Below are 19,434 nucleotides of genomic sequence, written 5' to 3'. Positions count from 1 at the left end.
TATAATAGTTAAAAATGCAAAATAATGAGGTCTACTACTGCTATACTCTTTCAAACACGTCCTTCATCCGTGATTCAGAAAAGTACCTAAACAAATGGGCTGAATGATGAAGTACTGCTCTATCTCTCGTCCCACATATAATTAGTCTTACTCACCAGTGAACCAAATATGAATGTAACTATTATGATCAGTAACCCTGTTTTTTAGAAACTGCAGTGAGACAATTACTTCATTTTACAAAAGCTGCTTAATGGTATTTTAGAAACTGTCATTGATGAGCAAGTTTTTGTGCAGTAAATGATTCATTAAATCTGTTTAGCTGTCTATTTGCAGGTTATCCATAAGCAAATCTGTTCACAGAATGTCATCCAGCTTTTTTATTGTTCCCTATGTCACCACAGAGTCTTATGGCTGGTGATTTTGTCTCTTGATTTACTGATTTATAAGGTATTGATGAATGAGACTGAATTCAAGGCTTGACTAATCTATATTTACAGATTGCTAAAGACTCATAACATATTGTTAAAACTAAGTTGAACTTACTTGTAAGGAAAAACCAAAGGCTCATACGTGGACACTGGAAGTTTATAGAAAGACTTTTCTTAATTAACTTTAAAAAATAGCGAAGCACCGCTACGAATTCTAGTAGAGTTAGAATAAACAGGATTGTGAGGATATAAATTCTAATTGGCAGAATTTATTTTAGGGAATACATTTCGAGTGTTCGCTCAGCTGTTATAACTACCAGTCAACTGCATTTCAATAGGAAATGTAAAAATGAAATTTTTATCAACCCTTTGAGCCAGTAAGTAACTTTCATATAAATGAAGTTTTGCACTGGGTTTCATTAAGGGGGAAAAATCAGTTCTATTAAATGAGCAGATGAGTAAAAACTGGGAGCAATTTTGAACTTTGTAAGTGGTCTCTTGTAAATTCTCTGCCTACTCTGTGCTTTATCTACAGCTTTTATGACAAGCATTTGTGCAGAATATTAATTAAAGATATTTTTAGCATAGCACCAGTTGGGGTGGGAAGCAGCTGTGTATACCTCGTGGCAGATGTCTTTTTTTCTTTTAAGTTTACAGACAAATAAGAAGCCATAAACATGTAAAAAAGTAAGAAGATTTCACACTGGGAAATCAGCAACAGAGCATAAAGAGATACATTTTTAAACAAATAATGTGTGTAGCATTCAGGCCAAATAGGAAAAATGGTGTGATGTATTAGACTTTTAAAGGACTTTTTTCATATGTCATCAAGAGAGTGAATCAAAATTTTTGATTAGAACAGCCTGTTATTCATTTTCAACCGCTGAAATACACCGTTACATTTAATTCAGTGTGATGCATGTTGTATACTTCTTTTCCAAATCTATTGACTGTAATAATATCCTCTAATAATACTATGTTTACTTCCTCTTACTGCCTTCCTGTCCCTCTTTTTACTTACTCTCTCAATATGTGGTACCTATGTCATAAGCAAGTACTGTTTTTTCTGAGTACATAGACTCTACTTATCTTTCTTGCGTTTGAAGGAGTTGTAGAACTGTACTGGTCATTTCTTAGCTACTTGCAGTAACTTCATTTGAATTCATTGTATTTTCTGACTTCCAATCTGTTTCAAAAGTTCTGGTTTCTGAGACCAGAAGAGTAAGCTTCTCAACTCCTGTGGAAATTGCCTCTCTATGTGTTCTCATCCATCATTTTTACTACTATTTTGTGAGAGTTCATTTTTCCTGCTTTTCTTGATGCTGTTTGTTACTAGAGTGCCAAGGAGACGGATGATAGTGGCATTAGACTAAGGAAGTAACGAGGCCTCTTTGGCAGCTAATATGCATAGTGCCTCAATTTGCTGGCCTAAGATTTGGATTACATTAAGTTTTGCAAAATTTTTCATTACCATTCATAATATCAGCTTCCTTTTTCTGGAGTATAAATGTATTAGCACAAAACTTCTTTATACCAGGAATTATTTACATGGAATTTAAAGTCCTTTATGAAGATGTGCCTGCAAATGAAATCACTGCAGGAGATACCCCTAAACTTCTTTGGGAAGCATTTCAGTTTTCTGTGGGCTGTAGACATTCAGGGTGTCCATAACAGTTTTCTCCCTAAACTTGAGGACTATCAGAAGGGTGTAAGAAACTGTCTTGGGGGAGCCAGAAAACATGGTCCTGTTTCCATGCTTGAGGTGTGAGAAGAATTGCAGGCTGTGTAGAAAAAAGTAAGTTCAGTTCAGAGGGTTTGCTTTGCTACTAAACATATCAGGGCAGGTTATAAATCATATTTCAGCCTGTCAACAGACTCTGAAGTTAGTTTTAAATTATATTACTGATTGTTAATGAAAAATAGATTCCTACATTGTTTCTTGGAAACCATAGCTTGATGCTGTCTTCCAGGATCATGATGGCTTGGCATGATTAAATCCAGTGTTATAAAGCATGTGACATGTAAAGACTTTTTTTTTTCTTGTTTTTATCATGGTGGCTGTTTCACAGCTGTTGAAACAGCACCTCATTTTTCTTCCCAAACTTTCTTTGAATATACTGTGACTCAATGCACTCTGTTGAAGATATGAGAGAGAGAATCTTCCCTTTACTCCTTACCATGGCCTGGATCTAGACTTCTGGACAGGAGGCAATACCGTGTTTTGTATACTGTTAGTTGTGCCAGATATTCTACAACAAATTGGTGCTGGGTGTTGATATGTATCTACAACATTTAAGTTCTTTGATAGCTATCTTCAGGAGGTCTACAGCTGAGTGTGAACAAACAAACATTGAAAAAAATGTACTCCACCTGTTAATAGATGATGTCCTTCCAGTTTAAAACTCAAATTTGAAAATCCAGGAGTTTTTAACTTCACAGCTTTATCCACTTCTGCTTAGTGGTGGAGTCTTACAGACTTTTATGATAAAGATCATGAATAAATTACTTTGCTGCATTCTTAAAGGAAGGTACTGTATCTTAAAACCGATTTCTGAATAAAGTCAGTCCGGTTTCAGTTTCATTGTTTTGCTAATATAGGTGTAAAAGTTATAGATTAAAACCCCAAAAATTATCTGCTTGAGGTTCAGAACTCCGTGTTGATGTACCAGATGTTTGTGGAGAGACGAATCAGTTTCTTTTTAGGAAATACCTCACTTTTATGGGAAACAAAATCTAGTCACTAGACTAAATTAGAATAATAAGTTCTAACTTAGAAAAGTACACAATAAATTCTCTAGAACGTATTGCAACAGGAATATCAGATATCATCAAAAGCATATTTTCTAGTATGCTAGCACTGACATCCTGAATCAGACTGCTGTTCATCTAGTCCTCTTGTATATATCCAGCTTGAGAAATTAGTGACTTCAGTCAAACGTGCAGACAAAATGAGCAGACATAGTATAATCTGCCTTTTCCAAATGGAATATGTAGATGTCTCTGGTTTTCTTGTTCCCTGAACTCTAACAGGTACTACACATTCCAGTCATGTATGTTATCCTTCACTGTGGTAACCCTGTATGCTCTTCGTATTAACCTGCATGTCTGGTTCTGTTCTAATGTATTTCAATTTCAGTCCTACTACATTCAGTTCATCCTTTGCTAATAAGTTGCACAGCTCAGTTATCTTCGGTGAGTGTGATCACACCACCACCCTGTTTCAGCTGCACAGCTTCTGGGCAGCTTGGAGGATTAGACAGTAGCATCTGAATTTCAAGTTGATAGACCCACAGTATTGATGAAACAAGACACTACGTTTGGCAGGATGCTCAGTTACTTGTACACTAGTGGTATATTCCCTTAAACTAGTAAAAAATCCAGAATTAACATATTAAGAAGGTGGTTTGTCTGAAAAGTGCAGCAGTAAGGGCTGCTAGTGAAAGCTGTCAAGAGGTTTAGATCAACCAGAAGATTCTTGCCATCTGGATTTTTTGATGTGTTGTGGGCTGTTTATCTGGAAACTCCTGTGCATCTATTGTTTCTTTTAGAGTTAATCCCTGCAAGGAATGCTGCATTTTACTCTGGGTTGTGATGAATAGGAAAGAGTTGAAAGTAAAAATTATCTTTTAGAATTCCAGATCAAGGTATTTTAATCTGGGATACAAATTAATCCCTAACAGACAGGATAAATTTTCCTGTTTTACATGGATGCTATACCAATGCCAGTAGCTTCAGGCTGGGAAAAAGTAAATTTCAAATTCCTTGAAGCCAAGCAGGCCCTCAGAAGAGTCTCATGGCAGGTATTTGGGAGCTTAATGAGAGGCTGTTTGATTCTCTGCTCTGTCTGCCTCTTTGCAGACTCTCCGGGCTGCTGGATTCTGCCTCTGTCTATGCCTCAGCCTTAAATCCATGCAGTAATCTTCCAGCGGCTCTGAGTAGCTGCTGGATGTTATGCTGTCTGTAATTGGTATTTCGTTCACTCACACATTCAACAGTTGTTTTTCAGTTAGGCTGTACCATGTTTTAAACAGAAAGGTATGTCAAACTGCACTGAAAAGCATTTTGGGAGGCAATTCAGGTGTAATGACTCTCTCTTTTGTACAATATACTTATGCTAGTACGGGATGTTATTTCATGCTCCCGAATCATGTTGAGATGCATTTTGAGACTGGATGCTTCTTCTAAAAGATGAATTTTCTTTCCATCTTTTCTTCCATCTTTCCTTCCATCAAAAGTTATTGATGACTAATGCAGAATACATTGATGATTTAATGCAGGAATTATGTGTCCGAAACTGTATAGCCTGAAAATGGCTATACATTTCAATACTCTGAAACTCTGAAAATGCTGTGAAACACCATCTAGTGAGACTGAGAGGTGTATCTAACACAAAACAAGCCTCAAATAACTCTGCCACAAAACGTATATGACTCATGTTCTAGGAAATTCTCTCATTATGGACTGTAGAAACAAAACACAGCGTGAAAAGGGTACCAAGTTGTACGTGCAGGTAGGGAGACACCCTGTAATACAGGTGGTGAAGGGGACCTTGGTTGTGCTCGGGGGAGGCAGTGGGATTTATCACGAGCTGGGAAGGGTACAGGGTAGGTGTTCTCTGGCTGGATGCACCAGCTCATAGAGTTGGGCAGCTGCTGTGTCACTGCCTGCTGCACTCAGACAACAGAGACTCAAATATCCTGAAAAGTGAATTAGAGACACGGCGTCTTGCTAAACGGTACAACCAGAAAGATGTGTGGGAAGATGAATAAATAATTAGAAAGTCCTTCTGTGATTTAAAAAAAAAAAAAAAAGGTATTTTTGTTAAAGCAGGTATAATTCTTCAGCTGGTATAAATCAATAGCTTAAATGAAGCTGTGCTAATTTACTCCAGCTGGATATATGGTCTGTTACTTGCTAGTTTGTGTCAGATACCCAGCCCTGCTATCATCATCTCCAGAAATCATTCAGTTCCTTATTTAGAGCATAGAGATCTGAGAGAAGTTAGAAATTCTGATTGCAAGAGTCTGACCCAATTGACTTCATTGATAACACATGTGACAGAAGTTTGGTATACTAAATATGGAGAGATTAAAAAGGAAACCTCCAACCCTATAAAGACAAAGCTTCTTTTTTTTTCTTTTTCCCAAGGGAAAAAAAGAAAAAGCCCAATTCCTAGATACACATACTGTTCAGAATTAAAAGGACTCAAAAGTTATTAAAACCAGTCTTACGATTGGCAGAAAGCATTACAAATCTCATCAAATATATTTTTAAACTAAAATACAGGACGTAAAATCCAATGTGAAGAAAAAGATTCTGCAGAGTCTACGAATCAAGTCTTCCAATATAAGGACAATCACAGTGGAAAGATTTACACGAAATCTCATGCCATGAAGCTGCTTATTCTGATACTTTTCTTACCGGATGTCTTAATATTTCACAAGCATGAGAGAATCCTGGCTTCTACTTCAGCATTGTGCAAGCTGTAACAAAAGCTTATGAATGTGATCACAAAATACAAACAAAGCCAATCATTGTATTGATGGAAACAAAGGTAGTTTAGCTACCCAGCCAAGAAAAAGCATACTCACCTGGACTGAGTAGAATTTGCAGTGCTTTATTATGAAGAAATAAGGTAACTGAAACCTGTCTTATTGAATTGCAGGTCATAAAGATAGTCTTACTACTATTTTCTAATGTCTATGTTGGCTATTTGAAGTATTTAGCTTGCTGTAAATACTGTATGATTTGATTAGCAGAAAATAGTATAAATGTAATAAATACCCATAAGTGGTCTGCCAGGACATTCCTGAAGTTCTAGTCCTTAATAAAGCAGAGAGATGGTCAGAGGCCAAACAATATGACAAGACTGTAATGAACAAACTGTGGTTTGCGTAAAGAACCCCACCTTGCAAAGAATTATGTTGTAATAATTGCCTTATTTTGCAACAATATGATATAGATACAATAAAATAAAATAAACAGGACCTTCTACCATCAGTACATGAACTCTGTGTAACTAGGGTTTAAGCCCAAGTCCATAATATCAGCTCAATGAATTCTCTACAGAGTTCGTAATTCTGTAACACAATAAAGTTTAACAGTAAAAAAGCAGAACGAGTAGCTGTTCATTGGTCCTGGGTCACAAAAGCACAAGATTCAAGTGCTGAAGAAAATATGAAGATTATCATTGTGAAATTTTATTTTCATGAGGAAAATACTGTGCTCAGAGTGCCAAGGAAGACTGATGAATCCATTCCGGAGAATTTAACTAGTTTCATCTTCCAAAAGTCAGTCAAAATTGAAAAAGGAAGCCTGGAGGATTCTGTAGTTCAGCTGAAATCAAAAACCTCTGAGCAATGGGATTCAATGAAGAAGAAGAAGAACTTCTTGAAATTATTTGGTCTCTAGATTAGATTATAAAATTTAATTATTTTCCTGGATGCATATTTGTCACTTGTTATTTTCTTACTACATGAACGTTAGTAGCATTTTTTCTAACGTGTAAAAATACCAAGAGCAATAAATCGTGATAGTCCAAGTGCAACTAATTATGATATGTGTTGCAAAATAATGGTAAGTCTTATTTTCTGCTTTCTTTCATGTTAATAATTTGAAATCAGGTACTGCTGATTAGATAACATTTGGAAATGACTGATCTTGCTAATCCCAGATGATTACTTGTTCGTGCGATTTGGCATAGTTAGTTGTCTGTGCTGGCCTTCAGTAGGATATTGCAGGTCAACGACAAGCTGCATTGGTAAATGAACATACCAAAGCTTGCAAAATGATTTCTGAAGCTGTTACTTCGTGCATTTCCTCACATGGCACATACTGACTATGACTATTTTAAAAATTATTCATCTTTTCAAAAATGACAGTCAAGTTAACCATTTCTTACCTGTTGATGGTCAACCAAGTGAGGTAATGAAACAGGTGGTAGAAAATGGGTTCTCCAGACTGTGTGTCTTGGTTTCCTTTAATTGTGTGTCACATAGCAATTATGTGTGTCTGCTTTCAAGTATTTTGAACAACAGTATTTGTTTGGCATGTTTTGGAAAGCAAATCTGGCTTGAATTCAGACACAATCTTGTTCAAACCACAGTAGGTTTTTTGATTTTTTTTAAAAATAACTTGCTTGAGGAACACAAGCCATGCCCACCTAAATCTCTCAGTGTATCCAGTAAATGAGAAACTGGATAATATTCTCAAATATAATTTCAGCTCTTGTTCATGAAGCTTTCTAATGTCTGTGCATTTTGTGCTAACTACAGCTAGAAAGAAGGTTGTAATCAGCAGGATTTAAAAGGAGTTGTATGACTTTGATTTGTTTGCTTCTATGCGACTTCACCTTTTTTCCCCCATGTTCTGCTCTTCTTTTTTTTCCCCTCCTTCTTTTCTTGTTCTTTCTCCACTTCCCCCCTCCTGTCTTCTTCTTTGGCTAAGGTTGCTTGGCAGCAGGAGAATTGCTGTGTTTTTGTGCATTCTGCATTTTTGCCACTCCATTTAATGGGGCCATATTGGCTTTCTCCCTTGTTGGTACACTGTGGGTCAAGTGTAGGCGTGTGCATGCTTTACAAATTTATCCCCATCATTGCTAATGTCTGTCCAAGATGCTAGTAGCTGGTGGTTTTGTTTGAGGGACACTTCATGCTGTAATTCTTGAGTGCAAATCACTTTTTGTTTCTTTTGTTCATTTATAATGAGAGACTGAAATGGAGCTTAAATAATTCCTTCAATGAATACATTAACCAGACTCTTCTATTGTGGCTGTTTAAGAACTGAAAATAATTAGCACAAAGCCACATTTCCTTCACAGAGCTTTAAAAGAAGTCAGGGCATTACCATTAAGATAATCATGAATTCAGTCTCTGTGGAAAGGCAGGGAGGAAAGAAAAAAAGATTAAATATATTTCAAGACAAGCAAAAAGATTTCTGGTGGGAACATTTCACCGTTGAATAAAACATTCCCTTGGGAAATAAATTACTATTTGGGTTTGTATTTTGAGGCACTTTGTGAGTACCTTCAGAGAAGCCAAATAAGAACCTCCTTCTCTCTTTAAAAATTCTAAACCTACAAAACCACTACAAACAGTAGCCAGTTTCCTAAGAGACAGACTGTTAATTCAGAAACAATAATATCATCACGGTTTGGAAAGACTGGAACCAGAAAACAATGTTGTTGATATTCAGGTCTCATGAAAAATTTGTTTTCCATAGGGGTAAAGATTTTTTTGTTTGCTTGTTTGTTGCTGTCATATAACTTTTGCTTCCCAGGACTTGCAATCCTATTTTGAGACATCAGAAGATATTGCAGTAGTAAGAAATGCTAGTTTAGGATTGATTGCATTTGTAAATCTAGACAACCCTTTCTTCCATTAAAAAGCAAGTTAGAAAGCTGGGAATCAAAGCCATAAAATGTAAGGGCTGTAAGGCAATAAATAGCTACTAACTATCCATGCCAAGGAAAGCTGGGAATCTAACCTCTAATGGTTACCTTAAAAAAAAATTCTGTGTGATTAAAGAGAACTCCCCAGACTTCTTCAAAACAGACTAACAGGAAAGACAGAAAAAAATCCTGCTGATAGCAGTTAGCTTACACTTGTAACAGTCTCTTCTACCTTCAGTAGAGATGCTGAGCTTCTTCCAAGCGTAATAAAGAACTGAAAGTGAGAGGAAAACACAGAGAACATCCTGAGAATCTGACTACTTTCTTTTAATATTTCTACTTCCTTTGATTGCTTGAGAGTCACACGTACCATCACCTGTTTTCTCCTGCCTTCTCATGTGGTGTTAAATATTTTCTGTATATGGCGTGACACCACTCCAGTAGGTGACTGTCCACTATGCCAATAATGGAGATGCTCAGGATGCTCATGTGAAAGCTATCTACGCCTACATAAGCACATCTGTCATTGGGCTATGGGGTCACTGGGAACTTAACCTCGTTACCTGTGGCAAGTTTACTACAATAGCCCACGGTTTCCTTTGATTTTGTTGCTGTAGCGTAGAAATGGAACAAATCATCTTGTCTGATCTCACTGAAATGAAAGAAAAAAGGGGGTTTTGTTTTTTTCTTGTTGTTGTTTTGGCAAGAAAACCATTTCTTTGGACTGAATCCAAACAGAATTAAATTTTATAGAAGGGAAGGCAGTTTCCGTGGGGAGAACAGTCAGCTTCATGGCCCTAGTTCAATCTGTGAGAACGCAAAGGTAAAAGAGAAGGAAAAATACAAGCTGGAGGTATTACTACGTCTGCCTAAAAATCAGATTTTTGTTTTTGAGTCTACTTTATCTCTCAATTCACATTAGACATGGTTTCTTCTAATCTTTGGTTTAAAACAAGAGCTGACTTCATGACAGTAAAGGCTTCAAATTATCAACCCTATTACAAATGCATTAACACAGTCGCTCTGATTACCTGGGCCTGGATATTCCCCTTTGGGGGAAATCTGGAAAATTTTGAATGTTTCTGAAGGACCAGTGTATTAATGTGTAATACAGAAACACAGCATTTGGAGTGTGATGTCCTTAATTAAATAGGGCAGTATATCCTTTCGCATGTATTCCTCTGAAAAACAGTGTGCTCTTACCCAAGAAATTCCCAGAAGGAAACACAGAGAATAGATTTTAAATTGTGCATAGCTTTCTGGCTCTCCGTGGAGGAATGAAAAGTGTTCAGAATGACTAACAGTGGCAGAATCAGGCTGTAAACCTGTGTATTTTCAGTTTTTACTTGGACGTTTGTAAGGACAAAAAGCTTTCAGATTTCAGATTTGGAGCCAGACTATAACTGCTTCTTAATTTGGGACCTGGCATTGGGCTTGTACCCTTATATACCCATCCTAATTTCATTCTGGAGAACAAAGAAAAAGAAAATGTGTATCAAAAGTGCAGCACAAAATCATGGAAGACTAAAGGCAACGATAATAATTTTCATGTTTCAGAACTCCCTCTGAGTTTTTGTTAAACATTTTCTTGAAGCACCACTGGTACTATTCAAGTTCATTTGGAAGCTAGCAGCTGCTTAGACATACCTGAGAGTCTTCTAGTATGCCCTTCCTCTTACATGATCTTACAGGGCTGAAGGATGCAGTAAAGGTCTTGTAATCAGTGTAAAAGTGTGGCACTCTTTCACTTGGAAGTGTGCAGGCAGTAAAGTGGAATGTCATTGTTAGCTTTTATTGAGAGTAATTCAGAGTAATAATGAAATACATGGGCAGGTAGCTACGCTGTTTAGAATGGAGTTTAAACCAAAAAGGGTATTGCACAATAACTTGGCTTCTTAAAAGCCTTCATTTCTCATCCCTCACTATAAATGTCATTGCTACCTTTTTGCTATCTAATGTCTTAATTTCTGTCATATGCTTCATATTCTAATTTGTTTCTGGCATAAGATTCAGGAGATTCATGCCTAATGATACTACTAATAAGGAAAAGTCATCCTTCTTATCATTGTCAATACACTCTAGGCCTCTCAAAAATGCCAATAAGCATAAAGAACCTGATTTTTAGAATAATTTTCTCAGAAGAAGTATTTTTAACAAACCAGTACATATTTTTTTGCCTCAAGCTTTGATGTTAGTAATAATTTTCTGGGTGCTTTGGACTTTGAATATCCAAAATAAGAAAACCTTCAGCTGAAGAACTGTCACCTTGAAACCAGTCCTTGGATGTGCTCAAATAAATAATTATAAATATTTGAGGCCATATTTGATATTTCTGTTTTGTGAGTAAGATACGTTGGAATCTCTTGGCCTCTGCATTGAGAAAGGTGCTATTGAAGGTACCATGGTTATTTGCATCAAATTCCTGGCCTGTGTTGTTATTTCTGTGTCTCTTGAATTCAGCAAAGTATCACTATTACACCTTGCTAAGAAAGAATTATTACTAGTTTACTTTTTGCTGGTCACAACAAAACTAATGAAGTTACTTCCACAGTGGGACAGTACCCAACCACAAGAAAAATTAGAGTCTGTGGACTAGAATGCATCCTTATGCCCTCTGGTTTGTGTTAGGTCTTTTATTTTCTAATTCTGTATTTGCCTGCCTGGCTCCTCAAAGATTTCTGCGCCACGGGCTCACACCACTGGATCTAATGGAACAACTGATTTTTTGCACTGATCTAAGAGAGACAGGAACTCAGCTAAAATGAGAAAAACATTATTTCTTAGGTATTTGCTGTAATTTTGTCTCACCTCAATTTCATAAAATTCTCCTTTGTAATGTCAATTCAGCATCTGAATACACAGATGAGGTATTCTCGCACTGAGAAACTTTGGTGCTGTGCTGTTGATCTTCAAGTATGCATTAGTGAAACCCGTTTTCAATGATGTTTGCAGGTTCTTGAAAAGCAGCTTGTTGCTGCAGATGATTGTTGCTGCTAAAGGTCAGATTTATGCCACGCCACTCTTTCTTCGTATGGTTTGCTCACTGTTTAAGAAGGGTTCGGTTGCCTTATCTTTGGAGACTGGTTTCTACACTCGTCTGATCATAAAATGAAGGAACATAGATGAGAGATGTGGTGGCTGTGTAACAATGATAATAGGTTTCCTGAGAGAATGGAATGGTGATATATATGTAGCCAAGACTTTAAGGAAACTTGAAAAATGGAAAACAGTCTTTCCGGATATTAATTCAATTTAATGACACTCATCTTAAGCGGATTGATTCCAGCTCTCTCAGTAAGAATGCCCATACTCTATTAGGGCTATGTTTTGTCAGCAGATGTATGAGTTACAGTGAACCCAGGAGGAACTACTGCTCAAAGCAGAAAAGTGTACACTATAAATCAAGATGAAAATAACCCTATTTAGATTACTGCATGCTTTTCAGTTCTCTCATTTTTTTCAAGATTTTATCATTCAGATTATCTGAGTAAAAAAAAAAATAAAAAATTAAAAATAGTAAAATTTCATGCTTTAATTACTGCTTTTCTTGTTTGTTTGTTTGTTTGTTTGTTTGTTTTATTTCTCACCTTCTTCCTTCGTCCTCCGTTTCCCAGTGTCTTTTTTTGGCTCTCTTGGTCTGTGTATTCTTCCTGAATACTGCCTCTGGCATCTACTTCCCTCCCATGTAATTATCAGCAGTTAAAGCATTAATATTGATATGTTAAACAGTTAAGTTTTAAAGGTTAGCAATACTTTATTGAGTTTATTGATACCGCAAAGGCATTCTTTATGAAGTCTTTAACTATCGATGACTTAGGAAGATAACACAGTACTTCATCAGGTGTGGTTTCTTTTTGAAAACCAGTTAGAAATTGAAATAACAGGAAGCTGACTGCTCTTATAAGGAAAAGATTTTGCAGATACTGGGTATATTTGTATAGGGGAAAAAAAAGCAAAGTAGGAAGGTGAATCATGGATGAGGAAGTGACTTTATTACAGTTTGTAATTTGACTTCTGAAATTAGAAGCACAAAATTATAAGAAAACCTAATTAATAATAATTTTATCATTACATTTGCTGACTGTGCTTACAGTCACAAGTAGAGACTGTTACTTAAAAATAAAATAGAACTACAGATTTCCTTTCTTGAAATAACTTTTATTGTTGAATATTTTTGCCACTCCTGGGATGAAACATTTTTATGAAATACGAGCTATTTCAAGGACAGTTTTATTTGTAACATAATGATTTGACCATAATTTTTATTACAAAAGAATATGTGACAGTAGCAGGGCTTCTTTTTCTTTTGGACAAATGCATGTTTCTTCCTCTGACACCCCTGAGGATTCTTCATTGCCATGACTCAGTAATATAAGAGTAATATCAGTGGGTGTGTCTCTCAAAGTTACCCACAAGACAGGAAGCTAAGTATAAATTTTAGAACACCACACTTGTAAAACTCTGTTCCTTTTATGGAAAGTGCTCTTTTTTTTTCTTTTTTTTTTTACTTAAAATTTTCAGCAAAGGAGCTCAAAGCGACCAAAAGAATTAGTTGCCCTGTATTTTGCTACTGGAGAGAAGAGGCTTACGTCAAAGAAAACATCTTCTATGGTCACCAGCATAAAGCTTGGATTCAGGGACTCTTACTTCTTCCCATTACCCACTTCATATTAAGACATTCCCATCCCCCACTTAAATTTTATTAGCTCATCTCCTTCTAGTCACCCCATTATAGCCGCACTAGCTTTGCAGAAGCTCTGATCTCACTTCCCAGATGGCAGGGAGCACCGCCTCCTCCCAAACAGCAATATCAACTCTCATGTAGGGAGTGGCGAGGCAAATCTGTACTTCATCCTCCCCCCGGACACTACACATCATATTCATGATACTCCCAGGCCCTTCCTTTTCACTGAACTTCTCAGCTGGGATAAGTAGAGCCAGGATAACTATGGCATCTGGCTATGCAGAAGGATGACTACAAGAAAGAGTCATAATAAAAGCAGCAGAGCATGGGGTTTCTTCTTAGTAGAATATATTTAGTAATACAGCACCTGAGAGTTATAACAGCAGTCCATTCATAAGTCTTATGCTTATCTTCAATACATGAGGAAACACCATTATCTACCATTCCTGATTATAGTATCATTTCCTTTAGATGGAGAAACAGAAAAAGATAACCAGAAACTCCAAACTCCACAATTACCATGCATGTGTATAGGAAGATAAGTCAGTATCTCATATAAATAAATTCTTTATGATTGTTAATCTGCCTAATTCATACTAGAGTTGCAGTCTCTGTTGTCAAAAATACAAGATATTCTTACTTAGCCATTTTGATCATAGAATCATAGAATCTTCATGGTTGGAAAGGACCTTTGATATCATCGAGTCCAACCAAACAACCTACAATCTCTGCCACTAGAGCATGCCCTGAAATGCCACATCTAGACGTTTCTTAAACACCTCTAGGGATGGTGACTCAACCACCTCCCTGGGCAGGCTGTTCCAGTGCCTGACCACTCTTTCAGTAAAGTAATTCTTCCTAACACCTAATCTAAACCTCCCCTGCCACAACGTCAGACCATTTCCTCTCGTCCTGTCATTATTCACCTGGGAGAAGAGGCCAACACCCACCTCTCTCCAACCTCCTTTCAGGTAGTTGTAGAGGGCAATGAGGTCTCCCCTCAGCCTCCTCTTCTCCAAGCTAAACATGCCCAGCTCCCTCAGCCTCTCCTCATATGACCTGGTCTCCAGACCCCTCCCCAGCCTGGTAGCCCTCCTCTGGACCTGCTCCAGCACTTCAATGTCCCTCTTGTACAGAGGGGCCCAGAACTGAACACAGTACTCGCGGTGCGGCCTCACCAGTGCCGGGTACAGAGGCACCATCACTTCCCTGCTCCTGCTGGCCACGCTATTCCTGAGACAAGCCAGAATGCTGTTGGCCTTCTTGGCCACCTGAGCACACTGCTGGCTCATGTTAAGCTGGCCGTCCAGCAGCACCCCCAGGTCCTTTTCTGCTGGGCAGCTTTCCAGCCACTCTTCCCCAAGCCTGTAGCGTTGCTTGGGGTTGTTGTGACCGAAATGCAGGACCCGGCACTTGGCCTTACTAAACCTGATACAGTTGGCCTTGGCCCATCGATCCAGCCTGTCCAGGTCCCTGTGTAGAGCCTTCCTACCCTCAAGCAGATCAACACTCCCACCTAGTTTGGTGTCATCTGCAAATTTACTGAGGGTGCACTCAATCCCCTCATCCAGATCATTGATAAAGATATTAAACAAAACTGGCCCCAAAACTGAGCCCTGAGGGACACCACTGGTGACCGACCGCCAAGAGGATTTCACCCCACTAATCACAACTCTCTGGGCACGGCCATCCAGCCAGTTTTTAACCCAGCGAAGAGTACACTTGTCTATGCCATGGTTCGCCAGCTTCTCCAGGAAAATGCTGTGGGGGACGGTGTCAAAGGCCTTACCAAAGTCCAGATAGACAACGTCCACAGCCTTCCCCACATGCAGAAGGCGGGTCACATGGTCATAGAAAGAGATCAGGTTGGTTAAGCAGGACCTCCCTTTCCTAAACCCATGCTGGCTGGCCCTGATCCCTTGGCTGCCCTGCACTTGCCGTGAGAGCTCACTCAAGTTGATCCTCTCCATGATCTTTCCTGGTACCGAGGTCAGGCTGACAGGCCTGTAGTTCCCTGGATCCTCCTTCTGACCCTACGATAAAACATACTATTCTCTCAAGCTGAGTCACCTTCAAAATATGTTGTGAAGTGCTAAAAACATAAAAATCTACTAGATTTCCAGTTGATAATATACCCCCTATTTCTTACTGCTAACAACCATTATAGATATTTCACCTGTAGCAGAATTCTTTGTAATCAATCTAATGAAAAGCAAGATATTCCATTAATATGTAAAAAATCCTCCCCCATATTTCACCAGTTTCCAACATTTAAAGTGTACTTTATACCTAAAAAAAAAAAATAAATCATTCTTAGGCTTGAATAACCAAAGAATAAAAGGACATGGGACCATGAAGAATGATGTGGATTTGTTTTGATTATTTATTTCCAAACACTATAACAATGCCATAATAGTACCTAGGACGTTTTGACAAGCATTGGTTAGAACTAGCTGAAGAAACAACCTCTTTCTCAAGTAGCTTATATATCTTCCTAAACTTGAAAAAAAAAGTGTAAAGTTAGTTTAAATGATTTTGAATGCTTGTGCATGTTTAAGTTTGCTAGCCACAGTTATATATATACATTTTTTTTCTGTCCCTTAGAAGTTTTGCACCCTAACTTGTTATGATAGAGCAGTCAAAATGCTGGACAAACTTGATCTGTTCCAAACAGTAAAATACACTTTAAATATTAATTCATTTCACAAAAGAGGTTTTAACTGTTAACTGCCTTATAGCTGTAAGTAACAGCATAGAAACTTATTTTACAAGAGAATCTCATGTAAATGGCAGTTATTCATTAACTTATTGACTTTCTTTAAATGCATGTCTTTGTTTTCACTAATAGCAATGCTGACCAGTTAGAATGAGTTTAGCAATGGAAGGCAAGGGACCATTAATGGACATTTTAATATTCCAGTCTGATTTATCTGGATATTGTGATTGTCACTATGACAGAATTACAACTTTACTTTTCCTAATATCATGTTTTCCTTCTAGGTTTGTGGAGACCAAAATCAAGGAGCAGTTTTCCTACGTGAATTTACATTGATTCGGAGAGAAAGTCTTCATGATGATTTCCTATCTGATTTGCTGAATAACCACAAAACAGAAGACCCGGTAGGAATCTTCTATTATTCTAAAATATTTGATCAGAAATGTTTGCAGAAATATAGATTTTTGTAATCGGTCTTTCATTCTGCTTCACTAATTTGTGGAAAGTTACAAAATTAGATATGCTACATAAAAATGGCACCCTAAAAATATTGGAAACTCCATGTAAATAAAGACTTATTTGTAGGGTGGGTGTCAAATGCATATGAGGTTTCATTATCTTCAGGGCAAACTTTTTCAAAAGAAGCATAGATTAATCATTCGCTACCTAATGAGAATTTTTCTCATTCAGAATTTTGACAATCTAAGTTACCACCATTGTTTGATTTTCACATGCAAAAATAGTTTATTTTTTATTAAATACGAATGAGTAAAGTTAAATTCACAGGTTGTGTAAAAAATAAATAATGATTTGAAAAGAATAATTTTATAAAATGCACCAAGGAATGTAACAAACATGGAAAACAGTTTTACGAAAAATATATGTTCACTGTCTTCCATATCTGGCTGGCAAGACATTTACTTCAGGCCTGAAGGATTTCACATCTGTCTAGCAGCTAGTTCTCTGATATTTTTGAAGAAAAGAATGTGGAAGTAAAGAACTCAGGAGTCATGCTTAATCATGCTTTGACATGAAATAAAGCAAGCCAGCTGATTTTAAACTGCATTACATTTATAGGTCTGATATTTTCAAGGGCTAATGTATTATGATGTCCAACACATTGTGGTTTAACAGAAGTGGTGGTGCATTAGCAACTGATATTACCATGACTTGGTAATGTATTTTAGGGATTAAAGTTCAAAATAAAGACTCTGTAGGGTAGGAAAAGAAAAAGAAAGTAATTCTAGAATAATTAAGTGTTGGCACAGCCGTCCTTATTGACTTTTTAATCAGCATTTTCTCATAGCCTCAGAGGGCAATGCATGAAGCTACCTTTCTTAGTGCATGAGTGAATGTTAGCCAATTATCGTTGGTGGGAGCATGTAAAGCTAGGACTTTGGAAGGATGGGGTGGAAGTCTTTTGATAAGTCTTGTTGCTCAGGTCAAAAAATCCAGTTAACAAAAGCAGTGAAGGTATTTAATAATCCACCATGTTTGTGCTAATCCATCTGCTCTCAGACAAGTTATCCTTACTGCTTTACAACTGCTAAAAGATATTTCAGATCAGGCAAAATCAACGCTTTGTTCTACTACTGTGAGTAATTTTATGGCAGTTCAGAATTGTTTCAAGCAACAGCTTTACTGCCAGGACAATAAAGATTAATTGAACAGAAAGTTCCAGTCTTCTGCTCATTCCACTCATCCACTCATCAAGGAGGTATGGCTGAAAATTCTCAGTGGTCCAGAGAAGCAAGCAACATTTAATTACCATTTTGTCAGTACAAGTGAACTGATTTGTTTTTTTCTGAGTTGTGCGGGTCTTATACCTGTTTATAAGTGCATCGTTACTGTGTTCACACAAGCAGAAAGTAGTATGCAAATTATTCATAGAGTTGACTTCAAGGTAGCGTTCTTATTTTATTATTTATTTATTTATTTATTATTTTAGTTGTTGTTGTTATTATTATTACTACTACTACTATTATGCTGTGTCATTCCTGTGATCTGTCTGTGCAGCTATGTAGGTATGAAAACACAGCTACACTGAAAGAATATTGCGCAGAAAATATGACTTTGCACTCTTCGTTTAGGTATGACTTAAGGAACTTTTATTCCAACCTAATCTCTTTATGATGCCATCTTCAACTACAGAAGCACATACTGTTTTCTATACATGACTGATTCAGTAGGGAACAGGTGGTACGGAAGAGCTTGAAGTAACTTTTCTGCATTTTGCCTGAAATATTTTAAATGTATGTGTGGTCTCATGACTTGTTTGCTGTGCGTTGTGCAGACTTTATTTCGAAGACAAGCATTAATTTCAACAAGGGTTTTTCTGTGGCACTTATTCTAAATTTCTGTTTCTTAAATATTAGTGAATTTATTTTCCTAAATTTCTGTGGCATATACAGGTTATTGTTGCTATTTTACGGATGTAGATTCAAAGGCTGACAGACATTAACGTCAAAAGCACACGCTTTTCTGAAGTGCTCTGTCTGAGACACAAGGATCCATTTTTTTCAATTCACCTCACATGACATAGCAATAAGTTCAGAGGGGAACTATTGACCTCAGATGCAATCATGAGTGCTCAGCATCTTTGTCTAACAAGTTGAAGATAACAGGTAAGGCATCTACTAGAACAAAGACTACGTGATTACTAATTTGTCAGAAAAAATGCTGCAAGTAGCTTAGCTGGAATTGTACAAAAAGTGTTGCAGAGGCAGGGATATAGTTTTTCAGAACAGAAAGCACAAGCTATATTTCAGGACCAATCTTTCCCAATTCATAGGACCAATCTTTTTTTTTTCCCTGTGACTTCCACTGTGATCATGGTGTTTCTAATGAGAAAATCTACTGCAAAGGTATTTTTCTAACAAATGAGACACAGAGAAAACAGCCTCTTTTATCATACTTCCCCAACAGATCTCCCACTTTCGTCCTTTTTAGGAGTCCTGTAACTAACATAGAGTAGGCTTATCTTTGAAACAAGTGTGTGCACAGAGCCTCAATGAAAGCTCTGCAGCTAGTGTCTTAAATATCATTTGTAAAAATCTTTAAACTTTATATTTTCCCTTGATGATGACATGAGCTGATTTGATGCTTTCTGTGTAAGTTCAGGCTGGTGATCCAGATTTAGAAGTTACTGTCTGAAAAATGTGTCATCACTCTTCCAAAAAAAGATGATGTATGACTATTTCTGCAGGTAGCTGAGAGC

At 37.2% G+C, this 19,434-nt stretch overlaps 1 protein-coding gene across 2 annotated transcripts in view; it reads left to right on the top strand.

The window, feature by feature from the left end:
* Positions 1–19,434, top strand: part of ADAMTSL1 (ADAMTS like 1) — a 470,149-nt gene that overhangs the window by 107,682 nt on the left and 343,033 nt on the right. For both annotated transcript variants that reach the window (XM_063321445.1, XM_063321444.1), the window contains one exon: positions 16,502–16,621. In XM_063321445.1, coding sequence (XP_063177515.1) covers positions 16,502–16,621 — 120 coding nt within the window. The remainder of the gene's footprint in view (positions 1–16,501; positions 16,622–19,434) is intronic.

Source organism: Chroicocephalus ridibundus, chromosome Z (assembly GCF_963924245.1).
Source record: "Chroicocephalus ridibundus chromosome Z, bChrRid1.1, whole genome shotgun sequence".
Classification (NCBI taxonomy): Eukaryota; Metazoa; Chordata; class Aves; order Charadriiformes; family Laridae; genus Chroicocephalus; species Chroicocephalus ridibundus.
The sequence above is the reverse complement of the archived record's forward strand: the minus strand, read 5'-3'. Positions and strand labels throughout refer to the sequence as shown.